The following is a 27,491-nucleotide window of genomic DNA, read 5'->3' as shown; positions in this document are numbered from 1 at the left end:
CGGTCCATGTTTGCTTCCCGCCAATGGAAGCCGGGGAGGGCGGGGCTAATGCTTCCTGGTGCACCAATTGGCGAATGCAGGGCTGATTGCGCCGCCCTGGTAGAAGGGGGCAGGGGCGGGGCTACCCTTTCGGCGCGCCAATGAGTGCTGAGGAGGGCGGGGGCAGAAGCGGGCCGCCCAATAGCGGGGCTGGGGGCGGGGCTCGGTGTCTGTCAGAGCGCGGCGGCGGCGGCGGGCGGGCTGAGCGGCGGCGCGAGGCGGAGGCGCGCTGACAGCCCGCGCTCGGGGCGGCAGGTGGCGGAGCGGGACGGGGCTCCCACGGCCGCTCCGCTGCTCCTTCGCCTTCGCGGGCAGCTCCCGCGTGGAGCGGGTCGGGCCCTCGGTCGGAAGAGACGGTCGGCTCCGTTCTGTCACGGCACGGTGCGCGCTGCCGCCGTCCCCCGCCGCTGACAGCGCCGTTTCCCGTCGCCGCAGGAGGCGCGCCCCGGGAGCCTGCCCGCTCCGGCCGCGGCGGGGGATGGCGCGGCGGGCGCTGCCGCCGTGACGGGACCGCGCCGCTGCCTCGCTCCTGCCCCCCGACCCCCCCGCGAGCGCCGGGCATGCCGTTGCCTGCCCGCGCCGCTGCCCGCCGCGGTGACCTGGCCCCCCCGGGCCCCGGGATGGGCCGCGGGAGCTGATCGGTCGGGGAGGCTGGGGGGAGCGCCGGGGAGGATGAGCCACGTGGGAAGCCCGGTGAGAGCCTACGATTTCCTGCTGAAATTCCTGCTGGTGGGGGACAGCGACGTGGGCAAGGGAGAGATCCTGGCCAGCCTGCAGGACGGAGCCACCGAGTCGCCCTACGGCTACAACCTGGGTAAGCGGCATCCCCCGGGGTTCCCCCCGCGGCGGGGGGGCGGTTGCCCGCTGCTCCCCGGTCCTCGCCCGCCTGTGCCCCAGCGGCCCCCCCCGCCCCCAGGCTCTCGGGGTCCCGCTCTGGGGCCGTGGCCGCGCGGGAGGCAAAGGCCGCGCTCCGGCGCTGCCAGCTCCCCCCGGCCGGGCCGGCAGGTGAAACCGGCGGCTTCTGCAGCTCCTGTCGGGCTGCGGAGCGCCCGGGTAGCACCAGGGGGGCAGGGGGGCGCAGGCAGAGCCGTGCGGAGCCATGGTTTGCCGTCCCGAGTTTTCAGAAGGGCGGTGGGATTGCTGTCGGGCTACAAAATCCCATGCAGGCGATCCCGTGTGCCAAACTGGCTTTGGAACTCAAGTGGAGGAGAAATGTCTTGATACACAGAATGTATTGATCGAGGTGATAGGATTTGTCTTTCTAAGCAGTTATTTTTCTGTTGTCATCAGCGAGTAAAGGGAAGTACTAATAAAAATGTTTTTCTAGTAGAAGATCTTTGTTAAATAGCAAAGGTATTTGCTGTGAAACTCCTTTTGCTGAAAGAGCAGAAAATGAGATATTTTTTTTTTCTCCCTTCTTTTCCACTCTCATATTCTCAATATAAGAAGAGTAGCCCTTTAAGATCAAGGTTCATGTTTGTAGTATGTTCTTTCACTTAAGCTTTTTAAAGGGCAAGACTGAAGAGCCTCATCCATGCCAGATATATTCTGTCTGCAGAATAGGAAGTTGTGAACATTGCAGACTGGTTAAAAAATAAGCTAATGGCTCAGGGAAAGGGGGATTTCTATTTTCCCTCCCTCCCATCCTTTTCTATCCACTCCCCCAATCTTGTTTGCCTAGAACATACTCTAGTTTCGCTTCTTCTTTTTCCCTCATGCAAATCTATCATGTGGCATATTAAAAAGCAAATTATCTTGTCAAATTACCTATTGCTTTAATTTACTGCCAGTCTGTGACTAGTTAATTCCCTGGAAGGCTTCACATTGACTTAGGATCTGTTATTATGTTGAGTTCATAGTACTGATTCACAGCAAAGAACTGGAGGGAGGGAGGAGAGTTCTCTGTGCCACTGCTTATGAGTCAGACTGTACCTTGAAGGTATCAATGTACATTTTAAGATGTTTGCTTAATAATTTTCCTAAATTATTCCTTGGGGTGTTGCAGTGTGTTTGCTCTTTGTGCTCTTCAGGTGGTTGAAGAAAAGTGACGGGAGGCTTGGGGAGACTGTGCCTAGTCTGGCTCTGTTCTGTACACACAATCTAGTTTATAAACTCTTACGCTGAAGGAGCACTTTAGTCTCCAATGTGTCTTGACATAACTGAGAGAAGATTTGACCAGCTCCTGAGCTCATCAGTCTTACTTCAGACTTACCCATGTAAACCTTGTGACGCTTGTGGTTTCGCTCTTAAAAATATTTAAATTGTGTGGCTAACACTATAACTCTGTGAATAGGTATCTTGACAGCCAACAAATACGAATATTCTTTTAGAGTTATTTTGGAAATACTTAACATGCAGCTTGGAAATTCTTCATCGCTACGAATAACTTCAAAATGTATACATACAGGGTTGTAAGTTTTATGTGCTATTTCATGGATTGTAGTCTCTTCACCAGGATATTTACCCACCTGAACTATACAAGGTTAGGCAAATATGGTAATTCCAGACCTTACAAACTCTGTTATGCAAATGTCACTGTTTCACAGAGACTGAAAGAAGTTCTTAGCCCCGAGAAGATGAGTGTGTCTGAAGAGAGGGATAGGACTTACAAGAGGACGGCAGATATAACAGATGGCATGGTAGTAAAATGTGGAAGGAATATAATCTGATTTTTAATTTTATGCAACTAGTGTCATAACTAAGAATTTTTGTACAGACTGAGCCTCAGTGTTTACACAATCATAGTATCCTGCTTAGTCTCACTTAAGGAAGGATTTTAACTGTGCAAGTTCATAAAAAATATTTTCTCACTCTTCAATTTATAATGTTCTTGAATGCATCAACTTTGAAATACTGTTGAACACTGCGTGTAAGCTGCCCAGTTTCTTTGGTGGTCTGTATCCGATATCCCTTCTCTGCCTGTATCCCCTCAGCCTTTCCTACATCATTTGAGCATGGCTGCATAGGATGCAGCTGTGAGGAATCTGTGAAGGCTCAGGGACTATGAAAATAGAGATGCAGGGACAGGGATAGAGCTAAACATCCGGTTGGTAGTATGACTCATTTTCTAATTTAACTTGATTAAAAAGCTCAATAAACACTGACTTTTTCACCATTTTCAAGTCAGTAGTTAACTGCTAGAATCTACCACTTTCAGCCAGGTCTCTGAATTGGAAAGAGAAAGTCTAGTGGTAAGATAGAATCTGTCAAAGTGTGCCACATGTATAAGCTTTGAAATGACATAACTTTGTTGTGGAGCTTGGTGAAAGGGAATAGCTTTGAGACTGGGTTTCAGCAAGGACAGCAGTGCATTAGAGTTGAGGAAGGAGAAGTTAGAATTTAGCCTTGGTGTAGGATTCATTCTTGTGCTAAACAACAGGAGGTATTGCTAAGATGCACTGTAGTGCTCTAAGAAGTAGAGACACAGATTACTTACAAGGAAGTATAAGGAAGGACAAGGTGTTGAACAGAGTGTGACCCCTTCTTTGGGAAGGAGGAGAATCTAAATGAGCTCCATGGGATATTGAGAGGTGGAAGAAAGGCTGAGTGAGGATGGACTCATCAGCAAAGAAGGATCAAGGAGCTTTTGGTTGGTGGTTGTTTTCAGCAGTATCAAAGACAGTTAAGCAGACAAGAAGAATGAAGGTAAAATAAAACCTTGAGATAACTAGAACAGTGTGGGGGGTGTGGTGTGGTTTTTTGGGGGGTTTTTGGGTGGTGTTTTTTAGCCATCAGATTCCTGAAGGCTTTGTGTGCAGCTATGTAACTGTCTCAACTCTATGGGCTCAAACTTTAACTGTATAAACCACAAATTAGTTTTTCACAGGGACTTTCTTAACTATTCAAAAATAAATCTGCCATCTTTCTCATTCCCAGGAAAATGTGGCAGTCATATGTCTTACTATTTTTTGTCAGTACACAAAAATGATACAAAATCTGGAGATGGGAAGGAAAGCCAGAATTGTCTGATCAGTCAAGTCCCTGCAAGCTGCTGCTGGTCCACAAGCCGTGGTTTGAAAGCATTTGGCATAGTTCAGCTATTAAGGAGTACAATCTCATGGTCTCTGAATTTTTCTTAATGACCAAAGGGCTCTGGGTTGGAAAGAAGGAAGGGAAAAAGCTTTATTAACATAAAAAGTAAGGACTGCCATGGAAGATGCATTGGTGATTCACAGAGATAATTTAGAAAGCAGTTATCCTGGAGATGGGCAGGTAGGCAGTTACCTAACAAGGTTAGTTGTCTTGGGTAACCTGCCAACAGTTCTCCCACGTGTTGCTCTAAACTGAAATTACAATGGATTGGACACACTTGGTCTCTAACCTGGTAGGAAAAACTGCACAAAAATGATCTTAGAGAGCTGCAGAAACTTTGCTTTGTTAATTTCTGATCAGAATAAATTCAGAAGAAATAATTGCTTCTAGACTAGAATGTAATACCTTAGATGTGCTGTCACTAGGTAGACAAATATTTTGATGTTTTGCACTAATAGATTTTCATTCAGCTGGATTCTGATTTTGCTTTCATACTGACATATGCTTGTAGTGTGATTGCTTGACACAGGGACTGAAAGGAACAATTGTTCAGACCTGTGTACTCCTACTTCTTTTCTTGCAGGAACATCAGGTTTAAACAGACAAATTGTCTCTCATCCATTCTCACCTAGCAACCCCCTTATATCCTCTTAAGTTTATACCACAGTTGTTTGTTGTCCCATAAATTCCATCTGCCCTTAGATTGAGAACTTCACTGGGGTATTGCTTGCCTTAGCTGAATGCTCAAAAAGATCCTGGTGTGTAATAGTTGTGGGTGTTAATGAGTGGTTGTCTTGATTACTAAGTGGTTAGAACACAGGCCTGGAGCTTGGATGGCCCAACCTCAAAGAGACCTTACGGGGAGAGCTGGATTACCCTTATACATAGGGAGCATTTAGACTGGGATAGTGGTCAGCTGCTTGCATCCCAGCAGACAAACGTATAGTTTATGGTGTCTCTTCCTTGGTAACTTAATACACAGATCAAAACCATTTTTTGGTGTAAAGAGGAGGGAATGGGCCCTAACTAAAATATGGAAACAAAAGGAAATATTGTTACCATGAGAAATTAAAAGACTTAGATTTGTGAGCTGATTGTCGTTTCCTCCCCTCACCCCCAACAAGACCAAATGCAGAATTAATGGAGGTAGAAGTCTTACCACAAAGATTTGGTGTTAAGCTTCTCTGTTCCGTCTTCATTAAACTGCGTTTTGAAAATGTTACTTGGCTGAAAGGAAGGGGAAATAAAATTGTTTTGTTTTTCTACTAGTATAATAATGAATAGGGATGCTTATCACGGACTTATTTTAAAGCCACTACGTTTTCCTAAACACAACGTGATCTATAGAAACTAATGGCAACATCATTAAATTTCTGTGTTTCTTTGCACATAACACCAGCTTTTAGGGACAATCTTCAGTCATTCTATCAGGATTTCTCCAGCAGAAGCGTTATTTAAAGTTGCTGAGCACCGGTGTCTATGAGTAAATAAACACCTTTTGAGGTTAATTATACTTCCCTATAAATAGACTAGACTTTATCTCGTAGCACAAGGAGAGCAAAAATTGATCACTCTTAGCTGCCATGAAGTAACTTTTCTTAGAAGGTTGAACAGGCATGAATTTTTTTCCCCTTTGAATTTTGTTAAAATCCAGTTGTATGCCCATTGATCTCAGTTTTAAAAGGATTTAAACTTGATTCTTGTACAAGGAAAAGCAGGTGAGGTTTGATTTCACATGCCAAGTTTAAGTGCCTAGAAGACATCTAGTATCTTATCTCATTACTGTAGGCTTCTGTGGCATTGATGGAAAGAAATAGTTGCTTGAAATAGGGCATCTAACCTATTTTGGGCTGAGTCTGTAAAGCAGTAATAGGTCCTACTCTAAATATGTTAGTTATGACTGCCCCTTTAATGTTTATCTTACAAGAGCTGTGCTTACTGCTGAAAGATGACATTAATTTTAAATTGTATTATATACTGCATGTGAAGAAAGTTCCGTAAACAGAAATTGCTACCCACTCTGTACTTGCTCTTCCCCTTTCACTGTGTTTAAAAGAGAAGAATTGAAATTATTTCCCCCTTTTCCACCATCTATAACTGCATTTTGTCTCTTCCAGGTGATAACACTGTGGAGTAGCAATTCTTCTTAATAGGCAGTCAGTTATGGGAGGCATATGTTAGCTGAAAATGTGGATCCTGGTTTGACCTGATTCCCTTTATTCTTGCCTTACTTATGACAGATAGTTTCCATCCTATTGAAAAAAAAAAAAGTACTTATGATCTAACTCACATTGGCTTTGCTCTTTTCTTCCATTCGTGTGCCCTTCCGCCATCCCCAAATCTCAAGTTTGGAGTCTCATGCTAAGAATTGCCCACCTTGTGAGACCAGTACATCATGTTTTCTTCTCAGATACGTGGCAGCATACCTGAGTGACACGTTTTTTTACCTCTTTTTCCACATTCTTCATAAACAATGTGGTAAAGGATACTGTAGTGTTTCCTGTGATGGTCAGGTCAATCGGTCAATGTTGGTTTCTGTATTTGTTAGCTGATCTTACACATCTGTCGAAAAAATTAATATTTACCTCACTTGATTTAATGGAACAATAGAAATCCTAGACCTCCTTGGCAGTGTATGGTTTTTCATATGTTTCTTCAAACCTTTCATAAAAATTGCTTTATTGCACACTTTGTTCTACTTGGCCATTTTTCTTTGGTTTAATATATTTATTTGTTTTGATATTGCAACTCAAGTGTCATGCACTCGTATCCATCTCATGGACAAAAAGTGTTACTGTCTTACAATTTCATGAAGGTCAGAAGCTGGGTCATCTTACAGTGAGGTTTTGAAGCCCACTTAATCCAATAGGCTTGAGTTAGTTCTCTTAGCTGGCTCCTCACCCAACCATATTGGAGGGAAAAAAATCAAAACTGTGTGCGCATGCACATATTCAAACCAGATATATGTACCTTGTTCTTTTCCAATAACTGGCTTTTATGTTACTTAGCAAGGCCTATTCAACAACAAAACACCAGACAAAGAAACACCTACATTTTGATCAAGCATATTATTGTACAGTTTCAGAACGAAGAAGCTTTGAAATCTTAACATCGTGAGAATGTTCTTCAGATTCCTGCCTAACACCAACCTGCACACACTTGCCTGAATTTGATATCTGCTATTGCTACAAGTAATACTTTAGATTGTTGTGGCAAAAGAGACTACAGCAATAGCTTACTTGCTTTTTTGTCTTTCTCATGCACATGCATTCAGTTGCACTATGTGCTGCCTGTCTCGGTTTCCCTTGGGCTACAGGTGGTTTTTTCCCCCCTTATTTTTTTCATAGATATGAGGGAGTGGGAAAGTGACTAAAACCAAAATTACTGTGGGGCTCCCAGACAGGTGTGCAACATGAAAGACAAAGTCCAGGCTATTTTGAAAAGTGGTCAGACTTCAAGGTAATTGAGTCCTTTTAAGCTGCTTTGGCCTAACCAAAATTGAGTTCGCCTGTGCCAGAATTTTTATCCAATACGTTGGTTAAATTACACTTACATATTGCTGTAAATTTGTTTTTGTTCTGGAAGCTAAACAAGAATGGAAAATGGATTTAAGAATAGAACCTGGCTAACTTTAAACCTTTTGTTCATACACCATTTTGTTCAGCTCTTCTGGATTTTGTTTAATATGAGACTGAAAATATGAAGCTAATGCAGTATTTACCCAAAATACTCAACATGGGCTAGTGTTTCTCATGCTGGTTTTTATTTAAGGGTCATCTCAAATGTAATACACCAAACATATTTGGTTTTAGCTTGCTATGCTTTTTTATTCACATCTAAATCTGTTGATATAGTGGAACACATCTGTACAGATAATTTTTCCTTTCTGTTACGTCTTGACGTTGTAATATGGAAGTATGAACTGGGCAAGCTAGGCAGTCAAATACTCCAGTTAAAGCTGCAAGTTCGTAAATGAAGCTGTTACAGATCAAACACTGATTTATCAACATATACTGTATATTTAATGTTCAGCCTTTCAGAAGATAAAAATCATCTGTCAGTATTGACTGTAACTTAGTACCTGCTCAGGGCAAAGTCCACAAAAATACTGGTGTTCACAACAGCTGTTTGTTGTGAACACTCTAGTTTGTCACTCAAATCCATGGGAAGTTGAAAACCTAATTACTATGAAGTTAGGATGTCATTTCTGCCCAGGAATGGAGGGGGTTTAAAGGTCAAGCGACTAACCTTGTTCACATCTTCACAGTAGTTTGTGGCATCTAAGAGAGTATCCTCTTTCAGCGGGGGTGGGAAAGCAGAAAAGAGAAAGTATCATCAGTTAACAAGCTGTGTCAAGTGACAAAGTGTGTTGAAGAACAGCTGCCTTAAGGCTTTAATGTAGTACATACCTGCTTTTGATACAATTACATTCTTGTTTGATATATTAATTAGACTGTTACTCTGAATGCATATTGGTAAAAAGAATGTATGTGATGTGTTCAGCTGAGACTTACTGGATCTGATCAGTGATTCTTTACAGGAGGCATGGTTTTTTTGAACCCTATATAAAGGATATAAATCTCTAAGGAAGTGTAATATATTCTGGTTCATATAATGCTCAGACTGGCTGAACCAAATGTCTGAACTGTGCTCAAAGCAAGGTGAGAATCCTTTCTAGGACAGAAAAGTAACTCTCCTCCAACTGGGGAAGGACAGGTAAGACCTAGCAGTGAAAACACCCTTACATGCATAAGAAATATTTCTGTCAAGTCAGTACTTTTTTTTTCTGTGTTGTAGGCATATAAACAGTGAAGATTAAGTATTTTGGAATCATGCATGTTGTCAGAAGCAGGGAAAACTATTTATTGTTCATGAGATGTATTCTTGTGCTAAGCCAAAAGCCAATATAACAGCTTTGCTGTTTGTTGCGTGGGATTTGCCATTGAAGTGCTGATATGAAAGCACTGTGTGAAGTCAACAAGTAGTGTCAGAAGATGGAGGTGATTAAGCAATAGCTGGTGAGCATGGGGCAGCTAGAAGAGCCAAGGCTGTTACTTTAGAGTTATCTTGGACATTAAAATTATTTGTACAATGTTGGATTTCAAAGTAGAAATTCGTAGTTTAATATACAGCAATGGAGTAACTATGATGAGAATTTCTGGAATAGAGATTTCCATGTGTTTTGAAAACTAACTGACTTCTAAGTTAAGAACATAAGAAGTGTCATCTTGAGCTTGTTTAGCCTAGCACTCTGTTAAAATTGGTGAGAGACCCTATTTAGGAAGAACATGCAAACCTGTCTGCTTTCTGAGGTCTGCTTCCCTCATGTGCCTGCCAACCTTCCTAATCCAATATTTGGAGACTTAGAATTCTTTTCAGCTACTTCATTTACGGAAATGGGTAATCTGTGTGCTCTTTTTTAATTAAAATTACAGCTGCAGCTTTCTATGACTTTTTTTCTTAATTTATATAAAGAAACCATTTGGCTATGCATTTATTTTATGCTAAAGTAAGTGGGATTCTGTGACCCTCTTAGAAACTTTCAATACCAGTTAGTGTAGACACACCTCTGGACTGCTATGAGCCCTCCAAAAAAATGCAGCTTTAAAAGAAAATGTTTACTGATGCAAAATCAAACTATTTAGAGTTTCCCCCAATAAATTATTTTTGGGTCTGAAGTTCATGTTCATATAACATAAACTCCCAATGCCATAAATGCCTGTTTTAGTTGTGTTTCTTAAAATAGTGCATGTACTATAAGTGTACTTCAGTACACAGAACTTTGGAGAAATGTTTTGTAAAAATACTTTTATTCTTGGATCAGAAGAAGATAACTTATTTATTAAAAAGTTCCAATTATTTGTAATATATGGCTAGTTAAAGTTCTGTGTATGTGCAGATGTAAATGTAGAGGAGACTGAACATGTGACAACATTTAAAAGTGAGCTGCAGTCCAAGAGTGACACGCTTGCACTAGATGAATTGCAGCTGATCTTTCACACTTTCAAATGCAGTCCAGTCACTTGTATTTAATAACCAGAATTTGTTTACTGTGTGGTGTGTTCCAGGCTTACGATTCAGATTTTTACCTCTTTTATTTTCCCCCAGTTTTTATATTAGGTATGTTGAACACATCTCAGTTAGTAACTCGCTGTTATATTCCTGCCGTTGCTCTCATTTTTCCTCTGGGCTATGACGTCATGCAGAGCCCTACCCTGACCTTACCAACATATGTTTCCTTGTAATCCCACATCAGCAAAGCTGAAATAGCAAAGAATGCTTATGTACCCTGAAAGAATATATTGAAGGAGCAGTCATAAGAGTATTTGAGGACTGTATATTTAACTTGCCTGTTTTTATAGATGTTTGCATGAAACAAACTATTTTTAAAAAACAGTTTAATTAAAATAAAGAGTGGTAGAGGTATTTTTAGTCCATAGATTTTGAATTAAAATAATTCATCCCTTCAAAATTTTAGGGATAACGATGTGTTAAGTATCTCCTGTGCCCTTATACTTTGTTTGCAAGCTGACTTTATGCAGTGCCTTAAAATGGAATATTTAAGTGCATGAAATATGAAACTGCCAGCTGGAAAACCCAGAAGAGACCCAGCAGGTCTGGCAGCCTTTTTAATACTCTCTCTTGACTAGACTGAGGAAAAGAGGCTCGTGTAGCCGATGCATTCAACGGAATGATTGAGTCAGTATACAGAGTCTTGTGCAAAATTTTTAACATGGGTATCTGGATACATGTATTTCTTTTCTAATTGCTTTAGCAATCCCTAGACACAGTGCATGATCTCAGACAGTCAGGACCCTGTTCTTCTAATCTTTCAGTATGTTTGCTTTGGTAAATATGCTCAGTGAAGTTTGTGTAAAGCACAACCTTGACTGTTCAAACCACTTCTGAATAATGTGGTTTAACTTGAACACATACTTTGTCAAATAGAAGGATGATAAATGGAATTTTAAACAAGTTCATAACCTCTAAACTTTATTTTCTTTTTCCATTCAGACAAGAAACATGGTTCCTTTTAGAATGATGTTAGTCTTGGAGCAAGAAGATTCTAGAGTCCAATAATACATATGGTGTAATAATTTCTCCATATAAATTCTAGGTTTTGTCTCCAAACAGGAATTTAATCCAGTACTGTTTGAGAACTATAGTTTTATAGAGAGACTGACTTGTCAATCTATGCTGTATTTGTCTTCAACATCTGCAAGACAGGCTAGTTCAGTGCAGAAGACTACATGAAAAGTAATTACATAGTTTTTAAGTAAAGAAGACTGTGCAGTTCTAAACTTAAATGAAGTTTGGCTGCATACTAATGAGTCACCTCTCTGGAGAAGAGAGACCTTTGGGTGGGTAACCTAAGAGCAGCCTCCTGATACCCATGAGAAGATCAGCAAGAGAACATGGTGAGGCTTTGTACATGGTTGGAGGGTAAGAGACAACTGGTGTAAGTTGAAACAAGAGAGGTTCAGAATGCGTAAGAGGAAAAACTTTTGTACCATGAAGACAGTCGAGCTGTGGAACAGGTAACCCAGAGAGGTCATGCAGTCTCCAGACCTCGTATCTGATCCTGTTTTGAGCAGGAGGTTGATCTGGATGGCCTTCTGAGATTGCTCCAACCTGCAATTTCACAGAATCCTAGAATGGTTTAGGTTGGAAGGGACCTTAAAGACCATCTAGTTCCAACCCCCCTGCCACAGGCAGGGACACCTTCCACTAGCCCAGGTTGCCCAAAGCCCCGTCCAACCTGGCCTTGAACCCTTCCAGGGAGGGGGCAGCCACAGCTTCTCTGGGCAACCTGTGCCAGGGCCTCACCACCCTCACAGGGAAGAATTTCTTCCTTATATCTAATCTAAATCTACCCTCTTCCAGTTTAAAGCAATAACCCCTTGTCCTATCCCTATGCCCCCTGATAGAGAGTCCCTCCCCACCTTTCCTGTAGCCCCTTTAAGCACTGGGAGGCTGCTCTAAGGTCTCTCCAGAGCCTTCTCTTCTCCAGGCTGAACACCCCTAACTCTCTCAGCCTGTCCTCATAAGGGAAGTGATCGTTTGATCCTATTCACCTGGAAACAGTTTATTTGAATTTCTTGGAAAACTGAAACCAACTGAATAATGAATGGAACAAGGGCTTTGTATCAGTTATGTATAGTCTGTCTTTCTCCTTTAAATCCTAATAAAGCTTGTTTGCTAGCATTTTGTGTTAATTTTTTGTCTTGGAAAAGCAGTACAGTTATAACTTTGCCAACTCTTCTGCTGGAATAGCTGGGGAGGAGGAAAGGGGAGAAATGGAAGCATAATCCAAGCCAGACTTAATTTCCTTCATTTTTCTAATGGAAGTATATATACTGAAGATACCTCATGACTTGGGAATTCCTTGAGTTAATGGTAACATTATCTGTAAAGCTCATTTTACCGCAGCATGTGTTTCACTTGGAATTCAAAATTTAAGAAGTGCAGTTGGTCTTCTGTTGCTTGGTTTGGAGATGAGTTTGAAGGCTCTTTCTCTTCAAGTATCTGTGCTTTGGGAATGATGGCTGTATGTTTTCTGGATGGTAGCTTTTAAGCCACAGTAAATTTTCAATAACGGTATGAATTTTGCTCTCTGGCATCTTTAAAGCAAAACTATTGCACTTACACCTACTTCTTGTGAATTCCCACTTTGATCTTCAGTTCATCATAATGACAGAATTCATTACTTGTTCAGATGAAAGAATTATTTTTCAAGTGATCTTTTTTCCTCTTTCAACAAGCAGTGTTTTGTGGGCAAAAAAATACCTGCTTTTTTCTTTTACTACACTTGGTGAAAAATACTGCTGTGACTTCTGGGAGTATTGATGGCATCTTGGAGTAGGCTTTCTGGATTGTTTTTTCTAAATCTTGGTTATATCTTGCCATTTATCATAAGTATTACTTGCAATTTCATAATATACACTAAAATGCTTATGAAATTATTCTGATTTTTCTAAGTGTAATGATATATTGATATGCTTAGCTGAAAGTGGTGGTTTAATTCTTTAGTATCATTTACTTGATTTAAAGTCTAGGGAGGGTCTGGAGAGGTTTGCAACTGTTCTCAGTGAGCTTTTAGGCCTATAGCTCAGAATAACAGTGGCTGGATGTCCTTGTGATTCTTCTCATGCCAAGTATTTTTGAATGAGTTTACTGCTAATGAAGTGTCAAGACATAAAAGGTCATTGTTCTCTTTTGGAAAATATTGTAAAATGTGAAATATTGCATCTGTTTTTAATATTTTTACAGTAGGTTTGAAGCTATTCTCCCTTCCAGATTCTGGCCACATTTCAAACCTAGTGTTTAAGATACAAGTAAGGGCAAGTTTTGCGTGGCTGTGTCCCATTTCTTTCTCGGTTTGTAGAATTTTAGAAGATATGTAACCTGCCTTCTGGTCTTTTCCTCATGCACCAGGATGATTTGACACCCACTGTTAAGCTTTATGATAAAAAATTATTATACCAGGAAGATGTCCATGAGCACTGAAAATATTGGACAATCAACTGTTCTATAAAACCTATTCCACTTTTTTGGGGGCAGTTGTCTTAGCCTGGCCAGGCTTCCAGTCATTGTACTTGCCATTGATATGCAGAGCACCACATCATAGCTGTTGCTTGGGATACGTGTGAATCTCAAAGAAGATGAAACAAAGAATCATGTTTGAAACTTTAATTGCAAAGAGCATAGAGGTGGGATTGTGAAAGAGAGGCTGCCCTTGAGAGATGATGTTCTTTGAAAATAATCTAACCCAGTTTTTTAGGAAGATCGGATGCTTGTTAACAACATGCCTGTTGTATGCAAAGCAACTCTTCTTGCAATCCAGCTCTTACTTACAGGAACTGATGAACAGCAGCAGTGAGAAGATGGTAGTGTAAAAGAATTTTTTTTTTTTTTCCCCCTGTACTTATTATAGAGGTTAATTTCTAAATCAAATTCACTGGTGCTAGGTTATGGTTATCTTTACTTTGATATTAAATGGACTAAAAATTGAGGGCAATTCTTTTTATAAAATGCAAATCTTAAGTAGAAAAAAGCTGTTTTAAAATACTGTTGCTGTTTTATAACAATGACTATAAACTGGGAACTTCTTGATGTTACTTTTTCTTTATGTTGAGTTCTGTTGCAAAGAATTTGGAGAGACAAGGAGGGAAATCATAAAGCTAATGTTTGTTGTCTTCTGCCAAGAGTGTGTTCCTTTCCCAGTGTAGGGAACTGAGTGATCCACATTCACTCTTAAATCATCATCTGATGTTATTGGCTTTAAATAACTATAAAAAAACCCCTACCTTTGGCTAATAATTGCTACCAGTCAATAGCAGTCCTATCCCAGTCCATCTCCAGACCTGTCAGTAGTTTTGGGGATCTTGTCTTTTAGTGTGAATTTTCTGGACAGAAGTGTGAGTTGCAGTGCTGTGCATGAGCAGTTGGATTTAGACACAGAATGTAGGTGTGCCAGGCACCAGAGGTGTCCTGCGATCACTGATCACCCTGGGCTCCTTGTTTCACTTGATTCTTTTTCCCTGTGGAAAGAAGAGTCAGGAAAAAAACACCTCGCTTGCAAGATTGCTGGCATTGATATATTAATCTCTTCCCAATTTATTTCAAATTTATTAATAAAATGTGCTGAAATAAAGGAAGAACTTTTTTTGTCAGCAGTGCTATTAATAACATTCCCTTTTCCTGCAGTGCTACTATTTATAAACAATAACATGTTTATATATAGCAGCTTTCATCTGAGGATGCTAGCTCCAACTTGTAGTAAACATTTGAGTTGACAAGCTTACCATATGCCTCTGATATCCTTTTCTTTTGCAGTAGAAAAAAGGAAATGATGAACTGAAGTGCATAGTTCCTGCTTCTTCCTGACCTGGGGAATGGGAACAGTTCTCTTTCTTCTTGTAAAATAAATTTCTAAGGGTTTAGACTGTAAAGAGGCTATTTTATTGTTGACAAATATTAAGACAGAGGAGAATGAACTGTGATCTCAGGATCTTCTCTTCCTCTTAATGTGAATGGAAATGGATCATTCACTAGTTTTGATTAAAAGTTCATTATTAGCTGATGTCAAATAGGTTTTTTTCCAAACAGTTGTCTGCCTTGAATGTTTAGTTTCTATTGAGCCATCTTAGCAGAAATACTGCAAGCTAAGGCATGATTAAAAAACCCCATGTACTTAACAAGTTGTTTGCATGTTCTTTTTGGGGAGGGTATGGATTTAATATGCAAAGTACTGGCTTGTTTACTTACTAGTGCTGGTAGTGAGAGGATGACAGAAACTTACTCAGTTATTCCTTCTGTGCATTAGCAGCCTGACTAATTTTTTGGGGCTTATATAGGTTTTGGAGTCTCAGTTGTTAATTTTGTTTCAGATTAGTATTGGACGTATCCCATAAAGTTGTGTCCAACTTCTTACACCCATACTATTTGCTTTGGTTCTAAGGACAGCAGTCTGGACTAGAGCCAACTAGAAGTGCTCTGAGATCTTCAGATTTTATCTAGGTGCCCTGAAAATTTTGTAACAGTGAAAAGCTTCTGTGTAATGGTTAAAGAGCACTTCCATTTTTTAAGTGTAGATTTCTTGTAAACTTAATTCCTTTAAACATTTAAAGGAAAACAGGTGTACTGAAGGATAGATTATGATATTGCCGTGTGTCTGGCTATAAGCAAAGCTAAATGTAAAGCTGAGCTTTCTGATACAAATAGCTTCTTTTTAAAAATGGGAAAATTGTCACATCATTGATATGGGTGAATTATCTGTGAGACTTTGTAATTGTGGTTTATGGCTGGACTAATGAGGTGAAGAATACAGTCTAGATCTAAAATTTTAGTGTATTTCAATCTGAATATGCAATCTGTGCTTTTCAAACAGATGGCTTTTATTGCAGTAATTAAGTGTGAGGGAAAAGACTGGAATTTGGAAAGCGATGATTATTCTGACATGGCAAGCAGAAGGCAAATATGACTGTCACATAGCCTGACCTTCGTGCTTACATATCAAAAGATATAGTCCAGTTTTACTGCAGTAAAGAGTTTATATCTTTGCAGCATGATGTTGAAAACATGGGGCTTAGTTTTAAAAACTCTTAGTTGAATTTTGAATCAAGAGCATGCTGTGGGTCTGTTTGTTGTGAACAGTAAATGAAGGGAAGTTGTGTCACTTGTCAAATATACTTGAAACAAAAATGTCCTTAAGAGAAACGTTAGACTTTAATTTTAATGTGTATATGAAAAGCTAGATAGCTGAGGAATCTTAAAGTGAGAAGTGATGGGACCACTGAATTCTCATTATACCTATGAGAAAATGGTTTTAAGCACTCTGAAACCTAAAACTGTGGTTTTTGAAGTGCAGTCAACAGTCTTTGAACCTGAAGGATGTTTTCAGTGGATTTTGTTAAATACAGGCCTGGAATCCCACTGAATATATATATTTGTTTGTAGACACCATTATTGACATAGAAACAGACAGTGGGAAGGAGACATTAGTATGTGTCTGAGATAACTATTATTGAATGGTTAATTTGGACAAACTAAGGGAGTGGATGATTGCTGGAGAAGGTATTTACCACTGAAATCTCTGGGGAAGGCAGTCAGGCCATGGAGGCAGGGAGTTGGAATTTTTTATGAGTAGTATTAATTATTATTTTGAAGTAGTTGGATTCTGTTTTAATTAAATTTGAAAGCTGCTAATCTGACATCAATTATCTACGAGGAACAACATGCCTTGAACTTTAAAGAAAGGACACATCAAGAGGAATAAGTAAAACCAATGAAACTGGTTCTTTTAGTATTTATGAGCTAAAATGTAACGGAGCATCAGGTTCAAAGATGAAGAGTCACATATTCTGTACTTTCTCAGGTATGAAAAGGAGCATTCCTAAGACAAATGTGCCACTGAAGAAAGTCTTTCAGTGCTGAATGGGTAAAGCACAGCTCTGAAGAATCTAGTTTTAAAGTTTGTGGTTCTTTTCCCCCTGTTTTTCTTTCTCCCCTCTCCTATAACTTACTAAAGTTGAAACACAGATCCAAAGCAAATGCAGAACAAGCTCCAAACCCTTAAAATATTAGGCTAACATCCAATTCCTCTGAAAAATTTCAAGGGACAAATCTGAATTTTACTCTGTCATATTATCAATGGTGGGTCAGTAGTCCATTGTTTCAAATGTTGTTCAAGTCAGTCAGTGTGTTTTTCACTGCTACAAAGCTAAACAACTGGCTGTAGGTCACACTGCAGATCATTGAATCTCAAATATTAAACTGAAGAGATTTTTGGTGTAAATAATGTTACCTTTGGTGGAACATAAAATGAGCAACTTAAATGACTGAAGGATTCTGCTCTAAAGAGACCCATCACAAAACCCAGAAACTTTGATACGCTACTTTAAACTTCAAGAGAAGCAGAAATTCACAGGATACCTTAAAATAATGAGTGTTGACATGAATGCAGGGTGGTCAGTGGAGCATAAGTGGTAGTGTGGTAATGGCTGTGAAGCATCAATGCAGAGAGGATGGCTTCCTATTTACTGCAGTTGTTACCAAACAGCTGAATGATAACTACCTTCCTGGGTTCAAGAATGTTTCTTTCCAATTTCCATCTGTTAATTTTGTGTTTGAGAAGAACAAAATCTGTTACAAATCAATTAGATTTAAGCAATCCAAACCCTTCAGAAAGGATAGTGACTTGTTTCAGGTTCTTTAATTTCAATTTGTGGCTTCAGGTAAATAATTTTTATTAAAAAATATCCATGGAAGCACTGGGACGCTTTCTGGTTTACTTGGAAGTTTGAATTTTTTTGATTTAGCAGCCTTTTTCTTCCCTTTCTTGTATAGAGATACATTTTAGTTGCATATCCAAACAAAGCTATTCTGTCTTACTAAATGAGTGAATAACGTTCTGGAAGGACATTTGATTTCTAAAACAGCACAATCCACATCTGTTGGTCTCATTGTTACGGTTTCATGCTGTTCCTGATGATTCATGGCAAAAGGCTTTTTGTTTTGATTCTTATCAATGGCAAATGCTAATTGCAGAGGTGTTCAGGTTATATTATCAACTGCTTCTAGCTGCATAACAGCTGAAGAATAGGGAAGTTTCTGAATTCATCTCTTCCTCAAAAATCTTTTGAGAAACCGGTAAGATGCTGTCATAAACGGCAGCTGGTAGTAGTATATTTTTCAGACTTGTCTTGTGCATGTCATGTAATGTAAAATACTACTTTTTCTTATGTGTGAGACTAAACATGAGCGACTTGCAGTAGTTTATGGTCTGTGGTGCAAAGCACTAGTGCCAGGTTTATTCAGCTGTGTATCCTCTAGCTATGCAATACTAATTTTCTATGCTTGGTATGTCTTTTAACAGAATGATGGATCTGTTCACTGTGTGGGATGTGTCAGTGTTGGCTAAACAAAGTCTGTGCCTCTTCATTAACTTTAGATAAACTAGTGGAGGTATTTCACCCCGCGGGAAACATCAGCGGTAGCACAGGATGCTGGAATGAGTTATATAGTGTTATGCAGGGTTTGTTCTACATGTTTTATGTTTTCAAGAATTTCTGAGATGATGAAACTTGTTCTTTCAGTGCACGAACAATTTCAATGTCCTAGACTGTTCAGTGTCCCAAGGCTTTGTCTATAGGTTTGGGGGGGGGTGTTAATTATTATTATTATTTATTTTAACTTATGGTTTGTAGATTTGACTATTTCCTAATGTGGCCAGAGAACTGGAACACTTTGGCCAATAAATGAAAATAAGTTTCCCAAAACTGATGGTAATATATTGAGGGGTTTTGTGTGTGTGTGTGTCCTTCCAAATGTACAGATAAGAGCCAGAATTAAAGGCAGAAGATGCTTCAATTGACACTTCTGCAGTGAGCTAAAAGCTTGAAATGCCTGTTTTGTTGTCCTTGGCCTTTCAGCTCGATGCTTATCTGGGAACTGTGAAGTTGGCATGGCACTGGACCAGTCTCTGATTTGAGTTGGAACGATCAGAAGAATTTAACTCCCTCTCTTTGCTGCCAGGCTAGAAGGAGCTGTGTCAAGAGATTTTTTTTCTCAATATACTCCTACTTGACAATAGGACGTATTCATTGGTTTGTAAAAGTGGGAGTAGCAAAGCTGTATGTCGATTTGACTCGTGAACTATCCTGAAGGCAATAGAAATGAAGTGGTATCTTTGAAATACATTTCCTAATAACGTGTGACTTAGCATCACAGTGCCTATATCTTCCTGATCTTCTTACCTGGCCTTCATATCACAGCCAGACTGCTTCTTAAGCTTGATTTCTATCATCTCTCTGGTCATTGCTAGTATCTTCCTTGCCAGGATCTTGGTAACAGGCAATTCCTCTTGGCTTCTCATTCTTAAGAAATCTCAGAACTGCAAATACCCATTTCTGTAGGGCTATGGCAAGGTGGCTTACTCCTCTGTTGCTCTTGGCTTTCAAATTGGGCAGATGTTCAGCAGTTGCTACTGCTGCTAGAAATGACATAAACTATGTGACAAGTCAAATCAATTCATAGATTAAAATATTTTTAGTTAATAGTACTGCAGTGCAACTATCCTTCAAAAATTGTTGGGTTTAAATCTTTTTCAACTTAGAAAGTTTAAAGCTGGTTTAATTCTACTAATAATATCAGCAAATACAATACAGAAGTAAAAACTATTTGCTAATATTGCTGTGAAAGTTTTTGACCACTAGCTCTTTAATCTGCAAATGTAGATTTTGGCATGCAAGAAGCCAGGAAATTAGGGAAATGAGGTTACTTGTACTAGAGATAAAGAACTTGTTTCACTATATGCTTTAGTATCTATGTTACAATAGGTATCCTACAAAAAAAAAAAAAAGGAATTGATGCTATTGTGCTGTGTAATAAAGGCATTCAGAGTCCTTCAGTGTCTGTTCTGGAGGAGACATTGATGATAGTTGTGTACAAATGAGTTGTCTTGAGACTACAGCCTGTAGATAGCTGCATTGGGTAATGGTGCACTGATGTCTGGGTAAGAAATGATCCTGATTTGTAACTAGAAGAACATTTTGTGGAGTAATGCATCCATACCTCCTTTTAAAGAGTATTGTCTTGTGATTATAACTTAGTGAATTCAAGTTTCTGGTTGTTTTCATAAAATAGGCTCAAATTTTGTTTGCCTCAGCATCTTACATGTGACAAGTGCCATTTGAGCAGTTCGGTGTGGTGCGAATTTTAGAAGCAGCACAAATGAAGCATCTCTTTTCTTTGCCTATGGCTACAAGGGGAGCCGACTCAGCTGACAACTGTTACCTTGCAGTACCTCCTGTTTGGTAATTTAACATTTGTTCTTTACTCCAGACCTAGTCTTACAATCTCCTTTCCTTGTGGAAAAGGAGGTGGGCAAGACTTCCTTTTCTGTGTCTCCTTATTTATGCCAGAGGGTTTTAAATCTATTTTGTTTACAAAAATGGAGGTAAATTTGTTGTTTATGTGTCATGCTATGCTATACTTTTTCTTTGAGAGTGTGATATAAGTAATTGATACATTTTCTTATTAAACTTTCAAACTTCTCTTTCCCCTTAAATACAGAAAAAACTATCTTTTTGGTAAGCATTTGTTATGTTTATCAATACAAACATTGATCTATAGGTTAACTTTTTTGTTCAGATGTTGATACCACCCATAATAATGAATCTTACACTTACAGGATCATCTTCAGCACAGTGTAATCCCTGTTCTTCCAGTAAAGATGTGCTGAAATCTTTAGTAATTAGGGCACTCTTCTGCATGTATTTGTTTTTCCATGTCACTGTATTTTTCTTACCCTCTTGTTCATGCTCAGAAAACAAAGCACGTCTCTCTTTTTCAAGGTACAAGTCTCATTACGTTTCAGTACATTTTTTCAGAGCTAGTTTCCATGCTTTTCGAACTTCATTTTGAGGACTCTGAATAAATGTTCAATTCAAGAAGTTAACTATGACACAGCAAAGAAAACACGAGAAAAATGCATTTACCAGTGAAACTGTGGTGCTTGGCTGCACAGCGTGAATACTGAATGCACACTTTTAAAATAACATTTAATAAAGTAAAAGCTTCTCTTTTAATGTTTATAATTACGGAATTTGTGGATGCAGTACTGAAGCACAGTGTTCATAAGTGATTGACCCTAGCACGGTGGTAGATATTTTCAGGGGTCAGTTGCAGCTACACAACTGCTTCTGATTAGTTTTTCTTAATCTCATTGAAACTAACACACCCGTTTTGCCCAAGAAAACAGTAATGCTAGACTTGAGCTTATTTTTACGTAGTTTAATTGCTTCCTGGGGCATGTTTAGCAGTAAAAAGGTAATATTATGTCGCACTGAAGGTTGTTTGCAAAGACTACAAAAACATGCAATAAAGGTGTGAGCTAAGTTATATGTGTGCATGTGTATACATGTGTAAGTACGTATACTTACAATACATACTTCCCTTAAACACTGCAGTACTTCTTTAGCTCATCTAAAAGAGATACTCTAGCTCAGCCACAAGGTCTGGGCATGTTATGGGAAGGAATACATGGAACTTGCCTGCGTTCTGCTGGACACTAGCTGCATAGATCTTTGGGACGAAAAGGCTGTTATCAGTAGGAATGGGAAAGGCTGGAAGACAAAAGGGAAGCCACTTCTTGCACCATCCACTGATTTTATATAAGAGGGGGACACATGTATCTGATATAAGAACTGTCTATAAGCCAGAGATTATAAGAAAGGAAAAAATAATAGAGTCAGTAAATCTAGTCAATAAATGAAGAGAACAGCATTTAGTCTACAACGTATGTATGAGAGAAGAGCCAAAAACCTAGTTCTACCTCCTTCTGTTGAAGAGATAAAACACTTTCTCTCTATATAAAGCTTATATATTGTCATGATAATGAATAAAACAGAGCATTTATCAGCCTGAAGGGAGCCTGAGACATCTGCTCCAAACAGACCAATCTTAAGTAATATGAAGGGTCTTCATAACTTCATGGGAACCAGTTATTCTTATCCATATGCACTTCATGGAGTACTAATGACAAATACCTTTTTTTAAGGTCAGCTTCTTTGAAATCTGTAACTGTCTGTGTGTGTATTGTACACCTGCAAGCTGCTCTAAGACTTGCATGACTGTCTTCCCCACAGGTATAGATTATAAGACTACAACAATTCTTCTGGATGGCCGACGAATCAAGCTACAGCTCTGGTAAGTGTGTGCTTCACCTTTCCTCATAATTTATATTTCAGAGACACAAAAATGCAACTCTTCAGGGCAGGAGTTCTTCCTTATGATTCAGAAATACTTAGTCAACTGAGGAAGAGTGAGCCAGGCAGATAGCTTTTTGAATAAGTCATGCTTTCTCTTTACCTCCATTTTGCATCTATTTCGTGTAAAATGAGGGACCCTATAGTTTCTCTATGAGAGAGATGCATAACAAATGCAGAAGAAAGGCATAAAAGATTACAAGTGTCTTCAAGACAGATTCAAAGTGCCTTCAAAGATTATAAAATATACTGGTAATGAGAATCATGAAAGTACTTAGAAAGCATACAGTGATTGCATAGCAACATCCTTTTGCTCAATTTATTAGTAGTAATGGTTGACTGAATAACCACAGTATTATTATAAAAAAAAAAGCGGCATTATTGCTCATATAATTTAATTTATATCCAATCTAATGTGATTTGATATTTACAAAAACATGTTGAGAACAAATAAAATTATTTTATAACAAATGTTTTTCCTGTAGGGTCAAATATTTGGTCTGTCAGGGAGCTTTTGTGTTAAGGTTGTTTGAAGATGGCCATCTTCTGGTTCATTTAGAAATACTCAGCAAGTGATACAACTTGAAAAATGCAGCAACGTTGCTGCCTCTTAAATACACTGTTTTCCTCTTTCCCTAGACTGGTGGCATAAAAGAGGGAGAAGTAAGGTCAGTGCAGGACAAGAAAGAGATGGACTGTGATTTCTCAGGAACCATAATGTAGATAAATCAGAGAAACAGGTTCTAGGAACAAGCAGTGTTCAGATAGAGTAGAGAATTGAAGGTGAAAATGAATTATTATATCCTTTTCCCTCCTAGAAAGAGACAATTCTGTGTCATTTCCATCTTTAACATTGATTTTGGTGTTTACTTTTCTTTGAGACTTTTTTTAATTACTGAAGTTAAATGCCTGTGTGTCAAAGCAAAGTTATGTTTAATTTATTCTTCACTGGTTGTTTTTGCCTTTATGATTTTCAAAATATGTTTCAAATGTTAAATGCAATGATGAATAATAGTACTCTGCCATATGGTATCTTCATTACTTGATATTTTGTTCACCTAGTTTCTTTTTCTTCTTCTGTCTTCCACTTTATATAGCTTAGCAAAGATACCACATAAAGCTTATCTGAGAATTAGCCAGGAAGGAGATGTTTTCATTCTTTTTGTGAAGGGCAAGGATGTTCTTTGGACTCCTTAAAATAACAGATTGGAAATGTTTCTGCAGTTGACCATATACAGAAATATGTGCCTTGCATTTGAAGATCTGTAATCTACCTCAAAAAGTCTTTATGGAATTTTGCTTCTTATGTTCTTCACTATAAATTTGATTTTGGTTCCAAACACTTTATGCAGTGATTTTTTTTTTTTTTCTTTTTTGTTCATGCTTTTCTGAAAATCTGTGCTGTCTGTGACTCCTGTAGGGATGACTTCATTATACTAGACTCATGATGAACTATTGCTGCTGTAATTAAGAATTTACTGTTTTTCCATTAGTTTCCTTGGTGATAGCTATTGTTTCCTTCTACTTTTGCTGTGAAAATAGAATCTCTCTTCAAGCTGAACTAAATGCAAAGTCTAGCCGCATACGTACACTTGAGTAATAGCGTTTGTTTTCCAAGGGCAATCGCAAGAGTAAAGTTTGAAGTTCTCGTCCTCTTATCCTGAGAAATCTGAGAAATGTAGAGGAAAGGGCAGAGTGCCAGTGGGGAAAAACTGCTGAGAACGAGAGCAGCTCTTATGCGTTAGTGACTGCTACTGCATGACTAATGGCAGAAGAGCTGATACTGATCAGTACAGATGAGTTAATCTAGTTGAACTCTTAATTTAGGAGGCCACCTACATCTTCTAAAAATATATATGATTTATTTTGTTTAGGGATACATCAGGGCAAGGGAGATTCTGCACCATATTTCGGTCTTACTCAAGAGGTGCTCAGGTAAGCAAAGTACAACTTTCTCACGGATGAGTAACGGTGGTTGGATGAATGAAAGCAGAATTAGCAAACCATCGTGATGGCTTTTATAGCTCACTTGTAGATGACATCCAGATTCAGTAACAGCAGGCTGCAAATAACATGAAACATGAGAAATAACTAGGGGCAGGATTTTCTTTTGAGGAGGGGAAATCTATGAGATTAAAGTTGAATCAGGATAAAATACAGTGATACATATTCTTATGCCTTCTTGTAGGTTACCTGAATAACTTAGCATGTTATCTTACTTTGATCATGTGAAAGCAATGCTAATACTACTTTTTAAAACTGTGTGCCAAGTAAGAGAAATTGATAGCATAAAACTGTCAAGAGTGATGTGAAAAATACAAACACAGTCTATAATGTGATAAAATGTAATGGCTTAAAAGGAAATAACTTTCTTTAAAAAGACACACTCAAAGTCACTATATCTTCAGACTCTAAAGTATTGCCATAATTCATGACATTTATTGGTTCTGACGAGTTGCATCTGTTATGTGCCAGAATTGCACTGAGCATTGAATCTTCAAGTTACTGAATGTGACCAAAAATATTTATTTGCTGTGATGTGTGTATGATCAACCAAATTTGTCTACTATAAAAGGAAATATTTACCAACACATTAGGCCCTAAAACTAAGTCAGGGTTTCTGCCCCTTAGCTGATCTGTAATCTACACAGAGATGGGGCTTGGTTTCACAGGATGCTGAGGTTCTGCCTCCATAGAGAGGTTGCTCAGCATCTTACAAGATTATTTTAGAATTGGAGAATTTACAGATAGTATTCTCTGTGTTACGTCTCTGTTAAACTTACCATTTTTAATTTTTTTTTTTAATACAGGGAGTAATACTAGTGTATGATATTACAAATCGTTGGTCATTTGATGGAATCAATCGATGGATAAAAGAAATAGATGAGGTAAGGTACAATCCCAGAGAGTCACTAGTCTGTAACAGATGACTAAGACCAACAGCTTATGATATTTTCTACTGTTTTTGCTGGCATTTGCAGGCAGTGCTTACTACAGAGCTTTCCAAGATGCCAAGTTTACAATTTCTTTTTATGTTTATAATTCTAGAAAGTTGGAAACATATCAGCTAAAGTGTCTGAATTCTGTAAAGGTGTTGATGGAAAGCATATGGAGGGCAAAGATTTCATATTGTAGTCCTACTCTTGCTATAGATTTGCCACATCATCTGTGCAAGCCTGTCTTCTCCGAGGAAGGGATGTTTTTAGATCAGAGAATCATGGAATAATTTAAGCTGGAAGGCACCTCTAGAGATCATGTGTTCCAACCTGCCACTTAGTCTTTAAATCTTGAAAAAGCTTTTCTTTGTTTTAATTGAGGGAAGGGCAAAATGGAAGCCAAACTATTAATTTTTTTATTGCTTGTCTTTGCTCAGCATGCTCCTGGCGTACCAAAAATCCTGGTTGGAAATCGCCTTCACTTAGCCTTCAAGCGCCAAGTGTCTACTGAACAAGCACAAGCCTATGCTGAGAGGCTGGGCATGACTTTTTTTGAAGTCAGTCCACTTTGTAATTTCAATATTACAGAGTCCTTTACCGAGCTAGCAAGAATAGTATTGATGAGACATGGAATGGACAGGCTCTGGAGGCCGAACAAAGGTAAGCAATCTACATTGAAAATGTGTAAATTTAGTCCTAGCTAAGGTTTATGGCTCATTAGTATAAAATAATTTTCAGAAACTTTAACCCTGATGCAAAAGCATCAAAAGAGAAGAATCAGGAATCCTGTACAATTTGCTTTCTAAACAGAAAATACGTATCTGCAGGCATAACCTGTTCTGCTTTTGTAGGGAATAACATATCTTTCCTAGAACTTACATGCTCAGTCATCTAAGTATTAAGACATAAATAGGAAACTGAAGCAGCAGATATTTTGGGTAATGTGGGAAAGGATGTGGGAGGAGAAATGAGGATTCATCCTGGAAGTACAGAGTGCTGGGTATGCTGCTACCATGTGGCTGACAAAAGCATGCTATTATAATGCGAGTTTTATGTCTGTTTTTAAGTACTGAGTCTGCAAGACCTTTGTTGCCGTGCCATAGTTTCCTGTACCCCCGTGCATCTTGTTGACAAGCTGCCTCTCCCTGTTGCCTTAAGAAGCCATCTCAAATCTTTCTCCATGGCAAATGGCCTTAATGCCAGGATGATGCATGGACGCTCATACTCCCTCACATCCAGCAACATCAGTAAAAGGAACAGCTTAAAGAAAGCTAAAATTATCCGTCCACCACAGAGCCCACCAAAAAACTGTACAAGAAACAGCTGTAAAATTTCTTAAGCTCTCTGTGGGAAAAGGAACCTGGATGGAATCCCTCATGTGAAGTGTTGAACACAAGGACTCCTTGTTTAATGGTTGAGCACCGTCTATGTATGTATCACACTACATAGACAAAAATAAGAAAAATAAGTCTTATTTTAGAGCTTGCTCACTACAGTAATGCTGCTTTGGAATGAATGACATGTTCAGTGCAACTGAAAGGATGTGACATTTTGCTGTTGGGTTTTCATACTGCATTTTCATTTCTGATGTGCATGGTGCCATTGTTTTTACTAGTAGATGTGTTTTCATATAGGGGATAATTATCATTATATTCAGTTCTTAATTCCATGAAATCTGGAAAGTGACTTATGTAATTGTATAAAATCCTGTCTTTTTGCAAACTATTCAAAAACATAAAGATGAGTCATCAGTTTGCATATTCAGGCAGAGGTTTTTAAATGCAATGTATTGTATACATTGTTAAATTCAACAAATAGTGTGACAAATTCTAGTAATACTGCAATTGTGCATTTGGATTTTTTTTGTAAAGCTTCCTTGATAACTTTGAAGCACTAACTTAACTAAGCTAAAAATGTATATATAGTTATTATACACATACACAACAAGGTTTTGTCCCATTAGTGTATGTAATAGATTTGATAAAGTTTTTGGTATGTTATTTAATACTTTGGGGAATTAATTTGTGGTTTAAATACTTATTTTTCTGTAAAAAAATAAATAAATTACATTTTATACCACTCTACAAGAAAGTTCTAGGAGGAAAATGCCAAAGACACTGTGGTAAAAGGAACATGACTTGAAGAGCTGCTTTATAAGGAAAGAACACTATTTAAAAAATAAATAAATGTTTCTGGAAAAGAAATCCTATTATGC

General features: G+C 38.8%; 1 protein-coding gene across 1 annotated transcript; it reads left to right on the top strand.

Annotated features, from left to right (window-relative positions):
- The first annotated feature begins 239 nt into the window (after window positions 1-239).
- On the top strand, window positions 240-27,485 carry RAB40B (RAB40B, member RAS oncogene family). Its single transcript, XM_074889375.1, has 6 exons — window positions 240-853; window positions 22,221-22,281; window positions 24,215-24,275; window positions 25,151-25,228; window positions 25,714-25,936; window positions 26,344-27,485. The coding sequence occupies exons 1-6, from the start codon at window positions 712-714 to the stop codon at window positions 26,613-26,615; spliced, it is 837 nt and encodes a 278-aa protein (XP_074745476.1). The 5' UTR covers window positions 240-711; the 3' UTR covers window positions 26,616-27,485.
- Window positions 27,486-27,491: the final 6 nt, after the last annotated feature.

This window comes from Strix uralensis, chromosome 19 (assembly GCF_047716275.1).
Source record: "Strix uralensis isolate ZFMK-TIS-50842 chromosome 19, bStrUra1, whole genome shotgun sequence".
Lineage (NCBI taxonomy): Eukaryota > Metazoa > Chordata > Aves > Strigiformes > Strigidae > Strix > Strix uralensis.
This window is presented reverse-complemented; position numbering and strand designations above follow the sequence as displayed.

Excerpts from the sequence above, each read along its gene's own strand:
- RAB40B (XM_074889375.1), top strand. The coding sequence starts at position 712 with ATGAGCCACGTGGGAAGCCCGGTGAGAGCCTACGATTTCCTGCTGAAA. Across the intron at positions 854-22,220 it reads GCCCTACGGCTACAACCTGG|GTATAGATTATAAGACTACA; the intron begins GTAAGCGGCATC and ends TCTTCCCCACAG. Across the intron at positions 24,276-25,150 it reads CTTACTCAAGAGGTGCTCAG|GGAGTAATACTAGTGTATGA; the intron begins GTAAGCAAAGTA and ends TTTTTAATACAG.